Here is a 17,988-nt window from a genome sequence, read left to right as displayed (position 1 = left end):
CAGATAATAAAATCAGATCAAATGAAAAGTACCGTTACTAAAGTACTGAACAAGCAGAAGCATTAAGTTTGAGTTTATAATGGCCCTTCCAGTAATAATATTAAGCATTAATGTAATGATTAAATACTATTTTAATATGCTGCAGTTAAGGATTTCAAACTTGTGCTTCAGTTTTAAACAGTAACTACTACCAGAGTAACATAAGTATCTAAAATACATTACATCTATGTTAATAACATTAAATTACTACAAACTCAGTTCACTGTATAATATTGTCAATCTGAATTGAATTATCAATTATTTTATAAACAAAATTGCAGAGTAAAAAATCATTATACAGTTTAGCATTTGCTCTTTACTATTTATAATATCTGTGCAAAATAAGAGATATAAATTAATTCAAGTTTTATTATACTTACTGAATAAGGGGGTGCAGGCAAGGAAATTTTAGAAACAACTCTTAATCTATGTCCATTTTTCTTATGACTAACATGAAAAATTGTAGTATTTATAACTACAGAATTATTTTCATCCAACTGATCAGTGAAGGGAAAAGGATCCGGTAACGGCACACGAGATTCGACTTCATAAGTGTCTTCTTCTTGGACTCTTCTTGACTGCAAACCACTGAATAAATTTGATGCCCAATATGTACTGTAGGAATCCATTCCAGAATAATGGGCTGTTACAGCCAGCTCATTTCCAAACAGATAGGGCTATTTGCCTCAGCTATGATAGGATTAAATATTCTGAACAACATGGCAAACTAATTTACCAATTGTTCGTCTGCTGCAGAGAGCCAGAATTTATCAGTTCACACTCTTAAGTAAACTGTGAGCACAGAGAATTCCCAAGTGAGCACACAGTTAAGGGAAAAAGAAGCATCACCACTTGCAAAAAACATTTCAAACAAAACTGAATGGTTATGCTAGTCAGGCATTCACTATCAACTTCATTGATGCAGCAAGCAGTCAATCCATCCCAAAGTAATTTCTGTCGCTGTCAACTCATAAAAATCTCTTGGGGAGTAAAGTAAATTCATCAAATAGAGTTATTTTGCCTTTATTCTCTCCTTTCAGTGGTGAGAAGAAGTTAGAGAAAACTGCATCGTGCTGAGTAAAAGGCCGGCTCTCAATGCCTCTGTTGAGGAAGAGGTCAGGAGAGTAGGAGTGGCTTAATTTCTTTACTACAGGTACACAGCGCAGATGGAATTTGAATTTAACACACCCACAATAAAGCTTGCCTGACAAGATTCAAAATCCATGTTAGAGCTCAGAAACACAGCACTCAGCAGAGATTAACGCAGCAACTTCAATACTGGTTTTCCCACCTCTTTGAAATACTATTTTAAAAGAAACCTCAAACTAATGACACTAAGGAACTGTACAACACAGTAAAGAATTTTTCCTCTTGTTTAGCAAGCCATTATGAGAGATCACTAAAAGCAAGGCAAGCATTTCAGACTTTTAGTAGGCACCATCTTCCCAGCAATGTTTTGGTTTCTATTAAGAATTGTATGCAAGTAAAAAACAGCCAACTTAAGACCCCTCCTAGATCTTTATGGTACAGAATGTACCTTGAAATAGCTTCCAAAGGGAGTGAGCCTAAACAGGTCTATTGGCTTATTGCCAGGCAAGTGTTCTTAAGACTGCAATGTGGGAATGATAAATGAAATTCTGCTGCAGGTGACATAGTAGTAATAAATCTTATGGGGAAACCCCAAATTAAACAGTAGCAACAACTAGAGACAACCCTGGACAAAACACAGCTGAAACAACTCCACATTGAGGACTTTGACAAATAAGCACCTTAGTAAAAGACTAGCTCATTTCCTCAGGTCATGCCTGTCATGCAGTCCTTATAGTGCAGAGCTTCCCCTGTCCCAAAGTCCCTTGTCAGCAAACCAAAAGCCACAAGCCAATGTTTATGCCAATAAGAGTTCAAATCCAGAGAAATGAATGACCTTCAAAAGGTGCCAAAAGCAAAACTACAGCAGCCAACTAAGAAACAGCAAACAAACAATTAATGCCATTATTCTATTGACAGTTAACCTGTTAATAGTACTAGCGAATATTTTCCAAAGAAAATACAGAGTTCCAGAAGCCAGAACAAATCAAATGCCCTGTTAAAGTGAACACAAGGAGAGACAAACCTTCTGTAACCCAAGAGCACCTGATTATTTTTTTCCATTAACATTTTAGAAAAAGAGGGGCATTAAATATATTCACACAATTTATAATTTGAGGACAAAAGGTTATTCATAAAGCAAAAGCCTTCACAACTGTTATATTTCTGCTTGGAAAATATCAATGGGTCTATTCACTTCTGATGCAAATCTAAGTACAAATGGGAATATCAGTGTTCATTCTCTCCCACCTCTCCACTATAAATTCCCACTCCCTTGCATTAATCATAGTTTGCATTAATCATATGATATATGAATGGCTGCCAGCTATATTTAATCTTGAATAGGTTCCTTCTTAATTAAGTCTGAAACCTAATCTTAAATTTTAACACCGGTTATGATGAAAATTCTGGTTAAGCATGTTTGTTTGATGTGCACATATAAGACTGACAAGGGATGAGATCCGAAGATCACAATGAGTGGAGAAGGGGAGGAGAGATAATGGAGTCTACAAAATTTCAGGGCATTCCCAATCTCTTATGTAGAGCTTTGGGGATATATGCTGTTGGGGAAAGCAATGAAACTACATAATTTGCATATTGGAAGAAGAGTGTGTAGGAGCAACTGGGAAAAGAAAAAAAAACTGGGGAGGGGGTGGAGCAGAGGCCTAGTAATTTGTCTCTCCAAAGACTGGAGTGCTGGGGCTTCGGCTGAAGAAGTTATCGTCTGATGCGGGCATTCCCTTAATGAAAATCCCTTCTTCTGAAGGAGGTTAGCCCCCAGGCCATCTATTTTTAAACTGGACTGATGGTGAGGAGGGAGGTCCTGAGAGCTTTCCTTCCCACTGGAGGCCTGTTTCTGGGGGACCGCAGTCTAGGCTTGCCAATCCTCAGGTCCCAGCGGGGGTTCTTCCACTTTTCCAGGCTCCTTCCCACCCCCCGTCAGCTGGCTGGCGGGGGGAAGTCCGGCCCCCAAAGCTACCATGTGACTTTCCCCCTCCGGAGGCTCTAGTCTCCGAATGGAAAGGCTTCCTCTTGGGATGGGGTGTCTGTGTTACTTGGAAGAAGTTGGCTGCAACTCGTGAGTAGAGGCCAATCCCTCACTTCAGAGTCACCAGAAATGGGGGGTGGGTGGGAAATGTCTGCTGAGCACTTCATTATTCCCTATGCAGAGATCGATTCTCATAGGGTATAATGGGGAATTGATCTGGAGGTTTCAGAGGCTCTGGGGGAGCTGTTTTTTGAGGTAGAGGCACCAAATTTTCAGTATAGTATCTAGTGCCTCTCCCCAAAGTACCCCCCAAGTTTCAAAACGATTGGACCAGGGGGTCCATGAACCCCAAAAGAAAGTGCCCCTATCCTTCATTATTTCCTATGGAAGGAAGACATTTAAAAAGGTGTGCTGTCCCTTTAAATGTGATGGCCATAACTCCCTTGGAGTTCAATTATGCTTAATCCAAAATTATAAACATCTTTTAGCAAAATTACAAACTAATTGCTCGCTGGTACTACACGCCTAATCAACTCTCCCACACTTCGCCCCATGGATTCTCTAACTGCTGGAGGAACTGCGGCCTTAAGGCATCTTACATTCATTGTTGGTGGGACTGCCCTAAACTCAAACCCTTTGGGTCATTAATTTGTGCTCATGTCTCATCCTTAACAAACGTCCTAATACCTGTTACCCCGGAGGTAATCCTTCTCAATCACTGGTCAGGTTTACAAATTACTCCCTCCAAAAAATCTTTAATCATTAAACTATTGACTGCGGCAAAATCATTGATTGCTCAAACCTGGAAAAGTTTAAACAACTTGTCACTCGACTCCTGGCTACTCAAAATCTGGAAACAGATCGCAATGGACAGGATCCAAGCCTCATTAGACCAATCAGACCCCCTTCAAGCCCATACTAACTATGTTGCAATTTGGCTACCTGTTCTGGAAAAACTGGACAGTGATCCATTTTACATCATTCTCTCACCAAAAGTACTATGTATAAAGATTTTTTGTTGTTCTAAGTATCTACCTGTGATTGCCCTTCTTCTTGGTTATCCAATGACCTACCTTATTCAGTTCGCCCTGTGTACATGTTTTTCCTTTTCCCATAGTTGTTGTGGTTATATTATTATTTAAATTGTTATACCCCTTACTCTACCTTGTATCATACCCTAACTCAAGCTGCGATACATCAATTACAATTTTTGATATGTATTAATATGCATAGCTTACCGTTGATATTGCATTTACCCTATGTTTGTATGATCTTGACTACTTCAATAAAACATTGAAATTTGAAAAAAAATATATATTGTTAAGGAATTCAGGGAATTGGTTAAGTAAAAAACCATGTCATCTGCAAAGGGACTTGTTTTATGAATAACATTATTAACAGATATACCTGTAATATCCTGGACACTTCAGATTACATAAGCAAAGGGTTCAACAGAAAGAGCAAATAAAAGGGGAGACAAGGGGAAACCCTGACGGGTGCCTCTATTAAGATGTAACTCATCCGATCTAAAGAGATTAATATTAATTTGTGAGGAGGGAGCACTGTAGATGGCATAAATAGATTTCAAAAAGCGTGGACCAAATTTCATATACCTTAGTAAAGTTTTTAAGTAATTTACTTCTACCTTGTTGAATGCTTTTTCAGCATCTAAAGATAAAATTAAGGAGGGAGAAGAAGATGGATCAGGCTGAGTGACTTACGAATATTATCGGTGATGGTGTGACCTGGCATAAAGCCAGCCTGATCTGGGTGTATATAGTGGGTGATAATCTTATTCAAACGTTCTGCAAGTAAAGAAGAAAATTTTTTAAAATCATGATTAAGAACAGAAATAGGACAATAGGAAGCAGGATTAAGTTTGTCCTTTCCTTGCTTTGGGATTACTATCATCCTTGACTCAAGCCAGTTTGGGGGAAGTTGACTTTCTTCCATAACAGAATTACAAGTGTCTAATAAAAGGGCTAATAAAGAAGATTTAAGATGTTTATAAAACTCAATTGGAAAACCGTCCCTGCCTGTAGCCTTATTGTTTTTAATTTTGGATATAACCAAACTTAATTCAGTCAAGTTGAAAGGTTTGTCTAAGAAAGTAGCATGATCTTCAGCAAGGAAAGATTTGAAATCAATGGAGTTTAGATATTTCTCAATATGTTCAGGTTAGCAGATTCATATAATGTTTTATAAAAATCAAAAAAGTTTCAGAGATCTTTTTAGAAGAGGAATTAATAACTCCCTGCGGGGTTCAAATTGCATGAATTATATTCTGAGCCATTTTCTGAGCAATACGATATTTCAAGAGTTTAATTGATTTTGAAGTTTTAGTCACAAATCTTTGTTTAAGAAACAAAAAATTCTTCTGAATGGAAGAGGTCTCAAGCAGTTCTAACTGTTTCCTAGCCTGACTTAATTTTTAAGGTTTTTTCCCCACCATACTTTGAGTGTTTAGTTTGTAGAAACGTGATGCACGCCTTTAGGTCTTCAGTTGATTTTTTTTTAGTTTTATTGCAAGCAGAAGCAATAGAGATGAGGTTGCCTCTCATGACAGCTTTAAAGGCGTCCCATACATAAGCTTAGGAAACACTGCATTGTGCATTCAAAGAAAAATAAGATTGGATTTGTTCTGTTACGTTTTTACTAATTGCTTCATTTGACAGCAGCAGTTTGTTGAGGGACCAACTGGGACCTTTTCCATCAGAGTCCTGAGCAAGCACGTCACAAACCACCAGAGAGTGATCAGAAATAGTCCTTGCTTCAATGTTAGCATTATCTATACGGTTGATCAAAGAGAGAGATACTAGTAAAAAATCAATTCTAGAATAGGAGTTATGAACAGAGGAGAAAAAAGTATAATCTCTACTATTAGGGTACAAGGTACACCAGACATCAATTAGATTGAAGGACTGAAGAATTTTACTCAGCTTAGTTAGAGGGGATGGTTTCCCTGATGAAGGTAAGGAAGAATCTGATTTGTCCAATTTAGGATCCACAACAAAATTTAAGTCACCTCTGACAAGTAAGTTACCTTGCTGAAAGGGTTGCAATTCTTGTAATGTTTCTCTAAGAAAGTCTAATTGTCCATTATTAGGAGCATAGATTGAGGCAATAGTTGTACTCACACCATCCAATTCACCTTTGACAAATAAAAATCTGCCCTTAGGATCTTTTTTTATTTGCTGACAAACGAAAGGAGTATGCTTGGATATCAGGATAGCTACACCCCATGCTTTGGATGAACCTGGGGCCTGGAAAGATTGAGAGAACCAGCAAGATCTAAAGACATTAGGTGCTGAGGCCTTCAAATGCGCTTTTTGTAGGCAGACAATGTTAAGTTTACCCTTCTCTAAATAGTTGGCTATCCGTTTATGTTTAATGGGGTTTTTAAAACCTCTAAAATTCCACAAGGCAAATTTAAGATTGCGAGACATTTTGTAACCAGAAGCTCAAAGGCTAATAAGCCAGGAAAAAAATAAAAACTGTAGCAAACTCTCAATGCACACTGCAAACTTGTGCTGGCAAACAAGGCCAAAACCCCCCAGAAAAAACCCAAATTAGGGAACTGGCTTCACCAACCTCCTAACACTAGAAGGGCAAGGGAGAAATACAATCAGTACTCCCTTACAGCGAAACCAAACTAACCTAATCTCGTGGGGGAAACTTCAGTGTATGAATTTTAAATAGTGTGAAGTTGACAGACCAATCATTCTCCCCCCCCCCCAATAAGATATATAATCAGACTCCCCTATCCGGCCAGACTTCTCATGGTCCAACAATAGGGAGTTTAACATTAGAAAAGTGTAATAGCACAATTTTAACTAATCCAATATCCAACAGTTCCAAATACTCCCATTATTTCATGTTAAAGCACTTAGTGAGATAGACATATGAATCTTCCAAAAATAACTATCTATCTAATGAAATAATAAAAACCCTTTATATATGAACTCTTCCAGTAGTGATTATGAAATTACAAAATCTATAGCAATAAGCAACAACTGCTAATAAAAAAACCCTTTTAACTATTTAAAAAATTTGATTGTGCCCCTTGGGACAGTACACTGTATGTAAAGACCATTAAATTCCATCAACAAGCAATTGTGCAGTAACTGCAACTACCAACATAAATATACACACCCCCACACCCCAGCACACCTATATAAACACCCACCTACATACACATACAAGCACCCTCACACACCTATACAAAAATATACTTATGCTCTCACACTTATACAAACATATATATATATATATATATATGTGCATACATACCTATATACCCTTCTACCTACATACCCAAATGTTATATACATATAGATACATTCCCATACATACAGACATACATACCTACATTCTTATATATATCCACACCTACATACATTTCAGTATAACCACATACATACCCATACATATATTTATCTTTTAAAGAATAAATAACAATTCATTAAGAGTAAATAACAAAGTAAATAAATAAATAAATTAGAAGACCCATTTCCTTATATAATTTGCAAAAAAGTTAATATGCCTCTAAAAAACTATTCAATTCTCCCCCTGCAATCACCTTAACCCATACACAGTATATATACCTGCACAATTAAATCTACCATATCCCTCTCTTCCAAACTCATCACCTAAACACATTCAAGCCTATAAAAAAGAACAGCCAGCACTTAAAACTATAAAGCTTTCAACCATGCATGCAATCATCCGTGGATCTCAATCATCTAACCCACACTCAGTTCATCACAAAAACATTCACTCCTGAACAGAAATAGTACAAATACTATGCACTAAACACTTACATTTCATCCCAACAACACACAAACAAAAATTCTACCTAAAGATCAACTGATGTGCAAAGAACATTTTTTGGCCCTTTTGGAGTATATTGGAACATAGGGAGACAACAAATGCAATACCATAAAAAATGTCCGCCAAAAAGTTTCAAACAAGTTTGTTAACTATTGTCTTGGAAAAAGTCTCAAAGTGCAGCAATAGGAACAAATGTCTACGAAAAGACAAATAAACGCCTTCTTAAGCAGGGAGACCTTCCAGCGAGGGGTTGGCTTTCAGTAGTTCATCCTCTTCGGCAGAAGACAGATTCAGCAATAGAGTTCAGCAAATCCATGCCTGATTTAATATCCAAAGCTTTGTGCAGTAGACCGTTCCTAAACACCAAAACGTCCGCCACAGGACTCCAGCGAAAACGCACATTTGCTGCATGCAGCTTCGTCACAAAAGGTTTCATTTTCCTCCGCTTGTCCAATATATCTGGGGGGAGATCCAGAAGCGCCAAAATTTTCTTGCCATTGTAGGACAGGGCACCATGTAGCCCTGTCTCTTTCAAGACGAGATCCCTCATTTTAGGAAATGTAAATTGAACAAGGACGTATCAGGGTCTTCCTCTCCGTGCCGTCGCCATTGCTCCCAACCGTTGCTCCAAGCGTGCTCCCCTCCTCAATTTTTAAAGATTTCACCAGCCACTTAGTAATAAATATAGCCAAGTCTGTGGACCCTTCCTCGCACTCCTCCAGACCCCTAAATTACAGGTCAGAAGCCCGAATGCGATTTTCCAGAATAGCAACCCTATAATCAAGAAGGACTTCAGATTTCTTTATTGACTTAACGTCCTCTTTAAGTGACAGGGCTGCTTCAGCCGTTTGATCTGCCAATTTAGCTGTTGCTGATAGCTCCTCTGTGAGCTCTTGCACTTTGGATCTAATTGGCTTCAGGAAGTCTTCAATTGCCTCTTTAAAATAACAATGAATGTCTAATTTCAGAAGGTCTAGGTCTTTCCTACACAAAGGGGCGTCTTCATCCTCCTCACTAGGGTGAAGGGAGAGTTGTTAAAAGTGGCCATGTTAGAAACGGAGTGGGTAGCAGAGCCACTAACCTTTGCCAAATCGTTTGGTTTAAAGAAAGCAGCAACTGAAGTTTTTTCTTTTGGCGCCATCTTCTTGTTTCTGCGTGGTTGGCCCATGGAAGGTAAGACTTACTACAGAGTCTGATGTCTTAAAAAGTACAACTTGTGGGGGAAAGATCAGGAGCCCGATCAAAGTGCATCCGCCATTTATGATCGACGCGCCGCCCCCCTCATAGTTGCAAATTTTAAATAAATGTTTTGTCTTTTTAAAAGGGAGTCCCTCTGTACCACAGTTTCTCCAACCACCTTAGACCACGCTACTGCAAGAGGGGAGTCCAGAGAAAAGAAAAGGCATACAGTTGGCAAGGGTGCCAATCCTCCAGGGGTCTCCCAAAGGAGGACTTTGGTTTCTGTCATAACCAGGTGCTAGGTTGGCAGAGGACTTTGACGCAGGCCTCAGAACTGGCAAGGGTGATTGGGAGTCCTGTTCCTCTCAGTCAGGAACCCCTAAATTGAGCAGGTGGTGGCAGCGTGCCCTAGTGGCGGGAAGAAGATAAGCTCCCTTCAGGAGTTGGCAACTCAAAAGGGACTTGACGGGACTTGACAGGACCAGGTCTGAAGGCAGAATCAGGCCGGTTCCATCACAAGTTGTTAGTATATGTGCAGGCATCAGACCACTGCTGACAGCACAAGATCTAAATGACAGTAGATGATCTGGCTGGCAGAGGCATTTGGCAGACTGCCAGATTGCATCAGCCAGGCTGAGGTAAACATGACTCAGCACTAACCTGATTGGTCCATCACCTGGAGAACTTGCATAAATGTACAGAAGTACTTCACTACTTGTGGAGGTTGGATGGTGAATTGTAAGCGGAGCACTTTGACAGTCTGTATCATAATTGTAAATAAATTGTATATAGCTAGTTTAAACACAGCTGTGTACAGGACTGGATTTATTGGCATCTTCAGAGCTCTTACTCAATAAACGCGGAAGACCAACATACCATACCCTGTGTGCAAAATCATATTTTCTCTGTTGTCATAAATAGTCACTTTGTTTAAGCTAAGGCACGTAAGTGAGAGGGGGGCTTTAAGAAAGGAGGCCTTAAACCTTGAACTTGGCCTTATTTCCACCTCCTGGGTTACACTAAACTTTGGTCAAGAAAATGGAAACCATCTGCACCAGGCTACAAGACTATGCTTAGAACTTCATTGAAAAGCCAGGACTGATTTTGAAAACATCTACAGATCTTAAGACAACGGTTCTTTTCCTCCTCTATCACACTGACCACTAAAAATATAATTAAGAAATACTACCTGATTTGTAGTTTCATTGATTGCTTCCAGAAGTTTTTCAACAGCTGCCTGAAGTCGAAAGCTGATATTTAAAACTAGCTCTTGATTTTCAGAGTCTATTTCCACTCCAGCAAAGCCATGTTCTGCAAGGTACTGTGAGAGGACAAGGTTTTCATCAGTTACTTCTGACCAAATGTTACTGACATCATCTTCCAGATTACTGCCAAGATATGATGAAAACGACTTTTCTGCAAAAAAGGAGGAAACAATATATATTGTATAACTTTTTGGTACTAAGAATGGCAAAAAATGTTTATATATATTTACATATAAATAATGAATTGTGATTGAAGAAACTACAAAACATACATATGGCTATTCTTACAACTTTAAAACAGGATACAAAAACAACAAAATAAATACATTTTGCACTAAAAGTTACACAAGGTAGAGAAAAAGACAGGCAATAGAAAAGGAGATACTAACAGAAGAAAAATATTTTTGCAGCACACAATAGTATATTCCAGGGGTGGCCAAACTGTGGTTCAGGAGCCCCATGTAGCTCTTTCGCATATATTGCATGGCTCTCAAAGCCCTCACTCCAGCCAGCTTGGAGAAGGCACTTGTCTCTTTAAATCACTTCTCCAAGCCAAGCCAGTCAGAGGCTTAGAGAGTACATTTAAAGTTAAAGTTGCTGTCTTTCCACCTCCCTCTCCATCTTCCTCCCTCCCTCCCTCTGATGTTCCTGTCTTGTGGCTCTCAAACACCTGACATTTATTCTATATGGTTCTTACGTTAAGCAAGTTTGGCCACCCTTGGTCTATTCCTATACCAGATAGAGCACAGAAAACTAAATTTATCTGGCCGCAGTCAAAGCTGCTGCCATGTTTTGCAAGGATATTTTCTGGTATAAACAGTTTCCCATACAAGCTCAGAAAGTATAAACTCAATAAACTCAGTATTACTTTGAGCCAGCAACATTCTGATAATTCCTTTAGCAAATTACTTTTCTACAAATCGATTTCAGTAGATAAGAAAGGCCTGCTAATTGTAAGAGTTGGGACAAAATAGATATTCTGGCTCCATTGACACTCAGGACTCAGACTATAATCCCATGCAAACTTACTCAAGAGTAAGTACAATTGGGTAGCGTGGTAGTTAGAAGTCAGGAGGTGGCAGTGTGAAAAAGACAGATGCAGGAAAGAAGATTTACAAACATGCATACTGGGTGGTTACTCCTAATTATGGATTGGTCTATATGGAAACAACTATTGTCTCCATATAAATCTCATGCATCTAGTATTACCCTCCCAGTAACAATTACATGCATCAACTCATTAGTTATTGTAACAGTGATTTTAAAACCCCCATTGCCATGCTGTTGTTTTTAGTCACCATTGCCTTTTATTAGTCTGCATCTTTTGTTTTAGAAGTAAAAACCACTCTTAACAATGCAATCCTGTACAGAATTACTCTACGTATTATTGCAATGTCAGTTAGTGACAGTTTTACCTGAGGTTTTACATGCTTACAGCACTAAGCAACACATGTTTGGAAAAAGAAAAATTAGCAGTGGGGGGTCCTGGTACTTCTCTCATTATCATGGGAGCTACAACAAGAGCCACCAATTCATGTTCCTATGTATTTTTTAAAGTGCTGACTTGAAGGCTGGTGTATTGCCTTTGGTAAAATAATCACTGAAATATTTTCCTTAATGTTAACTACTGTTTCATATCTCCTTTTATGTTTTGGAAGGCTAACATAAATTTAATAAAACTTCATGGGAAAAAAAATTAAATACAACAGTTGTGTGTGAATGAAATGAATAACTGGATGAACTCAATTTACATTTGGACGGCACCTTTCATCTGCACAGGATTTCAAAGCACTTGACATGCCCTGCAGAATCCAACTCATTAGGATGCAGCTTCCACGGGGATTGCTGGCAATTATTTTCAGCCCAAACATTGTCGAATGTTTAAAATGGATTTGGACAAAAAGTTTAAAACTTCCAAACCCCTGAAAAAAGACTTGCTACTGACAGGACCACGCATCCTTTTACAATAATATAAAAATATGATTATTCAACACCCGGGAGGTAAAGGGCCTCTGGGTGTCAGTGTACTGCAGGAGCTTTAATATCCTCAGAGTAGAAAGGACCTTTGAGATGTACATCCAGGATATTGTTCGTCAATGCTATACCAATGCATTGGTTAAAGACTGAGTTGAGGGAAGCATACCCCCCTACTGAGCCACCAACACCACTTACTGACACAACTGATGCTCTCTGAAGTTCACCCATCTTAAGTACTGACCAGGTAAGATACCCTGTTCAGCGTCTGACAAAATAAGAACTTGGAGCACAGTAAGCAGAGCTACAGAAAAGATACATTCAAATAAAAGGATTATTAGTGTATTATTTTGTATCTGATGAAGTGAGCCTTGGCTCACAAAAGCTTATACTTTGGAAAAATTTGTTGTTTTCTAAGGTGCTACTGGATTCAAATTTTGTTATGTATTCTATGTGTAAAGTCCAATGGGGTGCTGATTAGCAAGACTCAATCTACACTTCACTGCGTATGTACAGAACTGTAGAGCAAGCAGCTGATGTTCCTTTTGATTCAGCAGACTTCACCCATGGTCACATTTGTTGCACCCCACATCCCCTCCTCCCAAAAAAATAGATCACACAGGGTTCAGGGCTTACTATCTCTAGTTATAGGCTGTTGAAACCACTCCTTTGGGCTTAGCTGTGCCCCAGAAGATACACAGCAGGAAACCACATCTCTCAAGTCATCCAGCTATTATGTTTATCATGGAAACACTGAATGGTATTGTCATTATGAACTACATGATTTTTAACTGAATTTATTAGTGCTAAAAATTAATTATAGTTTTCAGAAATAAAACTGAAACTCACACTATGTCGTTCAGAGTCATTTATTGTACCCTATAATCTTGATCCTTAGAAGAAATTTTGCTTAGGCTGTAAGACTGGATATACCGCGTCCACAGTGAACTAATTTAAAACACAGGATAATATGCTCACAAACTACATAATTGCAAGAAAATGCAAACTTCCTAATGATGATGAGATTCTTATACACTAGATCAGCAAAATGTATGCTAATATCAGCAGCTAAAATACATATAAGTTTATTACCAGTTATTAAGTATGCCTTTATAAAGCAAAACTGCTGAAGGACTGGGTCATGGTTTCAAATATTTTGAGAATATTTTAAAACTCTAATTTTGGCACTACCTATTCATCGACAATTCAACTCTGATTCCATATGGCACTTGGACAACTCCTGTGATCAGCCAGGAAGTTGTTTGCGCTTTGCACAGGGAAAGTATGTTGATAGAGGCCTGACTCTGGTGAGAAGCAAGCACCGAGCTCATATACTTCGCTCACCTCTGGGACAGACATCATACAACAGCATTAGCTTTACTTTGGTAAACCAGAAGAAATACTTTTTTGATGTAGATTACCACAGGACTATAACATTGGGTTGTGACCAGTGTTATCTCTAAGCTGAGTTAGTGTGGGTTAGTTCATTGTTTTTTAGCCTCTGGCTCACACATTTTTGTCTTAACTCAGGAAAAATGGCCCCAGAGCAAATTGATTTATGCAGTAGCTCACAATTTTCTTGCCTGTAGCTCATGAAGCAGAATTTTTGCTCACAAGACTCCACGGCTTAGAAGGAATATTTGTTGTGACAGGGCTTTTTTTTTGTGGAAAAAGCCTAGCAGAAACTCACTTGTATAGTAGGGTACACCTCCTGATACATTCCTGTGCTTTCCTGCTCAAAAAAAGCCTTGAGTTGCAATCTGGATACTGCCTCCATCTTTGACACAGGTACATAAAATTATGACTAAACAGACTGGTAGATCAAAGACCTTAGTGGAAGCAGAGGTAGCATTATCAAGAAAGGCTGAGGAAGCGTAAGAAAACAGCTGAAAGTATGTGCTTCATTACACCTGCCATCATTGTTTGAGCTGCAGCTGGAAGTTTATAACCACTGGAGACATTCGGGGGTTTGTGTGTCCTGGATACCATTTTAGACATGTACTCACTGAATGTCAGCTTCTGCTTCCTAATGCTAGGTGCTCAGTTGAATGCCTAAAAGGCATTTTTTCCTAATCTTAAAAATAATGATATAAACTAAACAATTTCTAGAGATCTACCCAGCTTTTACAAATCTCCAGCATAAGCCTGAGCTCACTTTCTCAGATATGATGGGAAGAAAAAGAAAGAAAAAACATTTTTGTTCTTCCCATTTTACCCAAGAAACTAAACTGTGACTCACAAAGCTCATAATGGGCTAAATGTTGTCTTTAAGATGTCACTGGACCTCTATTTTGTCTGGCTGATACAGCCACCTGTGTTAGGATACGCCAGATCTGCTGACACTTATTTTTCAACCTGGTCATCATGCTAAGCTTAAAGTCGGTGCCTTCTAGAGAACACCTTCCTGGGTGTAATCCCCACTAAAAAGACTTGAGCAGATTCTGAGCAGGAGGAAGAGGAGATGATGATGATATTGGATTTATATCCCGCCCTCCACTCCGAATCTCAGAGTGGCTCAAAATCTCCTTTACCTTCCTCCCCCACAACAAACACCCTGTGAGGTGGGTGGGGCTGAGAGGACTCTCACAACAGCTGCCCTTTCAAGGACAACCTCTGTCAGAGCTATGGCTGACCCAAGGCCAATTCCAGCAGGTGCAAGTGGAGGAGTGGGGAATCAAACCTGGTCCTCCCAGATATGAGTCCACACACTTAACCACTACACCAAACTGGCTCTCAGGATGGCACTGTACGTGTTAAACTTATGCATAATTATTTACTAAATACAAACTGTGCTGTCTCAATTTATCACTGGGGCAAAATTTGGCTGTATGATCCTTTTAAATTTGTAAGGATATCCAATAATACAGTCAACTTTTTGACTATACAAACTGTTGACAAAACTGTTTAGTAATTTGTAAAGTAGAATGTTTAAAAGTGTTCCTTGAAAACAATTGTTTGAAAATTTTATTTACAATACAAATCCTTATTGAGTCTTCTTCCCTTTTGGGAAATAATAAAAATCTGCAGCAGATAAATTTTAAAATTTCTGTTTTTAGAATAAATTAAACATTTAATCTGTTTAAACACAGGAAACACAACACCAAACATAATAAAAGTTCTATTATCTGCCATCCGATTATCCAGAACATTCAGTTAACTGGCATCACCCAGAGGGCAAGCTCCTCCCATCAACTACCATACCCCTGCATCTTTGGGTGAGTGACTCCTCTCCTACTTCCCCACCTAGCAAGCTTGATGACTGTAACCTCTGCTGGGCTTCTGTCCACTGGTAATGCCAGCCAATATCAATCCTCAAGTGCCTCCTTCTCTCTCAGCCTGGTATCAGTATCCAGCTCTACCAGAAGGCTCTTGGCCTGTTTGCTTGCTTTGTGCATAGGATGGATCCATGGCTTAGGGAAAAGGGGGAAAGGTCAGGCTCATGCCAGTTGCAGAAGCTGTTGTCACTGTATTCTCAAGGGGGTGGGATTGGGTTGGTGCAGATTCCTCTTTGTGGGAGGGGAGAAGCAATAAACTTCACCATTAACTGTAGAATCTTTTTTGGTATAAAATTCTTATGATGTCAGCTCCAAAATATCAATTCTCAAAGATACCTCCCCCGCATACCACCTTGGTCAGATCTCCCCCCCCCCCATACCACCTAGACCAGGGGTAGGGAACAGTGGCTCTCCAGATGTTTTTTGCCTACAACTCCCATCAGTCCCGGCCATTGGCCATGCTGGCTGGGGCTGATGGGAGTTGAAGGCAAAAAACATCTGGAGAGCCACTGTTCCCTACCCCTGACAAATCAGCTGCTATCTCATTTTCTGCGACCAAGGATGAAGTTCCCTGTATTAACACAGTATGTGATAATCACTTAAAGCACAGATTTTAAATTAATATATTTATAAGGGAAATGATGTTCATATTATAACTAAGTATTTACATCTAAAAGTCAGTCTTCAGTGGTCCAGTAAAATAAGTCTCATACAGTATGTATTATGCAACTACCAAATTGTTGCAGATATCTTTCTCTGTCCTTTCTTTAAGCATGGTTAAAAGTCTCAGGATCACTCTTCTGTTCATAGACTTTTCACATTTACAAAATTAATTCCTGCCTTCAACATATTGGCCTTAACTATGGTTAAGACTTATAATGATATTAACATTTACTTCAAAACAAGATCTGAAATTGGAACTTGAAGCCAGTCAGGGGAATGCAAGACCACATGTAAAGGCTTTACAGTAAAGCTGACAAAGGAATGCCAACTTTAAAAAACATACTTTAGTATGGCATACTTCCACTCTTTCAAAGCAAAAAATGAAGCCTTCATATTTGAAATCTAAACTTTCACCTTAACTTTATGTTCCTTATATTCATGCCATTAAATTCTATATTCTATAAATAACCATGACAAGGTTCATCAGTGTTTATTTTTAAATACTGAAACAAGCCAGTACAAGTTAGGAAAAGGCAAGTGTAGTCTTGAGTTTTACAGCACATATTATTATGCTCCAAAGAGCAAAAGTGACTAAGTTCAAATGGAAGGAATCTCAGTCTTCACACCCAGGATGGTTAAACACTTAAGCGCTAACCGTTCTATGATCCTCTATGGCAAAGGCTGCAAAAGTGAATTAGCATGGGGAAAATCCCTTCCTATTACAAACCATTTTCTTAAGTATGCAGTACATTCACAAACAAAGCACTGCCTTTTTTTATAACTTAAAATTTTTATTTTTATTTTTTTAACAAGAACAACAGTTTTGTTAACATACAGATATTATTAAATGACTTAAAAACCAATTGAAAATCATATTTGAGTTACACAAAAAGCAATTCAAAAAATTATAAATAAAAATTACAATCCAACTGCAAACTAGCAGGCATCAGAAATATGAAGACACCATAACACCTTTTACCTTAATAAAGGAAAAAGTCCAAGTATTTTTTTTTTGGTATTCTATTTTTCTTTGAAGATTTTTCATTGACGTGTTCAAAGAAATACACCATTTTTCCAAAAATCTATCACCAGCCTTAGGATTTTCATTTAATAAAATTTGTGAAGCAATTTTGTCCTGAATCACAATGTCCCATATTTTTTGATACCACAAAGTTAGAGAGGGAATTTTTACTGATTTCCAATGTTTGGCTAATAGGATTTTACCTGCCAGCAGTGAAAGGGAGATAAGCTCCGCTTTAAGAGGAGTGAATTTGTTGTATTTCCATAAATTTAGAAGGATGGATTCTGGGGAAAAAGAGATGGAATCATTTGTTATAACCTCTACCTTTTCTATTATAGAGTTCCAAAAGGTTTGGAACTTTGGACATGACCACCAGCAGTGCAAAAACGTTCCAATTTCCCCACAACCCTTCCAACACAGAGGGTTTGGACTCAAGTTTGCCTTGTGAAGAGAAGCTGGAGTTAGATACCAGCGGGAGACCATCTTATAGTGTTGCAATTTTAAAAATATAGCTTTACATTTAAACAGTGGTGATGTCCATATTCTGGACCACTGTTCTTCTGTAAATTGTTGGGCACAATCCTTATGCCATGTATTCTGCTGAGAAGTATCATGTGTCCACTCCTTATGATTTAATAAACTATATATTATAGAAGTTGCCCCTCT

General features: G+C 38.6%; 1 protein-coding gene across 2 annotated transcripts in view; it reads right to left on the bottom strand.

The window, feature by feature from the left end:
* Positions 1 to 17,988, bottom strand: part of AKAP9 (A-kinase anchoring protein 9) — a 163,536-nt gene that overhangs the window by 58,108 nt on the left and 87,440 nt on the right. Inside the window, exon 22 of one of the 2 annotated variants that reach the window (XM_060248483.1) lies at positions 10,314 to 10,540. In XM_060248483.1, coding sequence (XP_060104466.1) covers positions 10,314 to 10,540 — 227 coding nt within the window. Of the gene's footprint in view, positions 1 to 419; positions 730 to 10,313; positions 10,541 to 17,988 lie in introns of those variants that run through there. The other variant, XM_060248484.1, reaches the window with a different exon arrangement.

This window comes from Heteronotia binoei, chromosome 10 (assembly GCF_032191835.1).
Source record: "Heteronotia binoei isolate CCM8104 ecotype False Entrance Well chromosome 10, APGP_CSIRO_Hbin_v1, whole genome shotgun sequence".
NCBI lineage: Eukaryota > Metazoa > Chordata > Lepidosauria > Squamata > Gekkonidae > Heteronotia > Heteronotia binoei.
The sequence above is the reverse complement of the archived record's forward strand: the minus strand, read 5'-3'. Positions and strand labels throughout refer to the sequence as shown.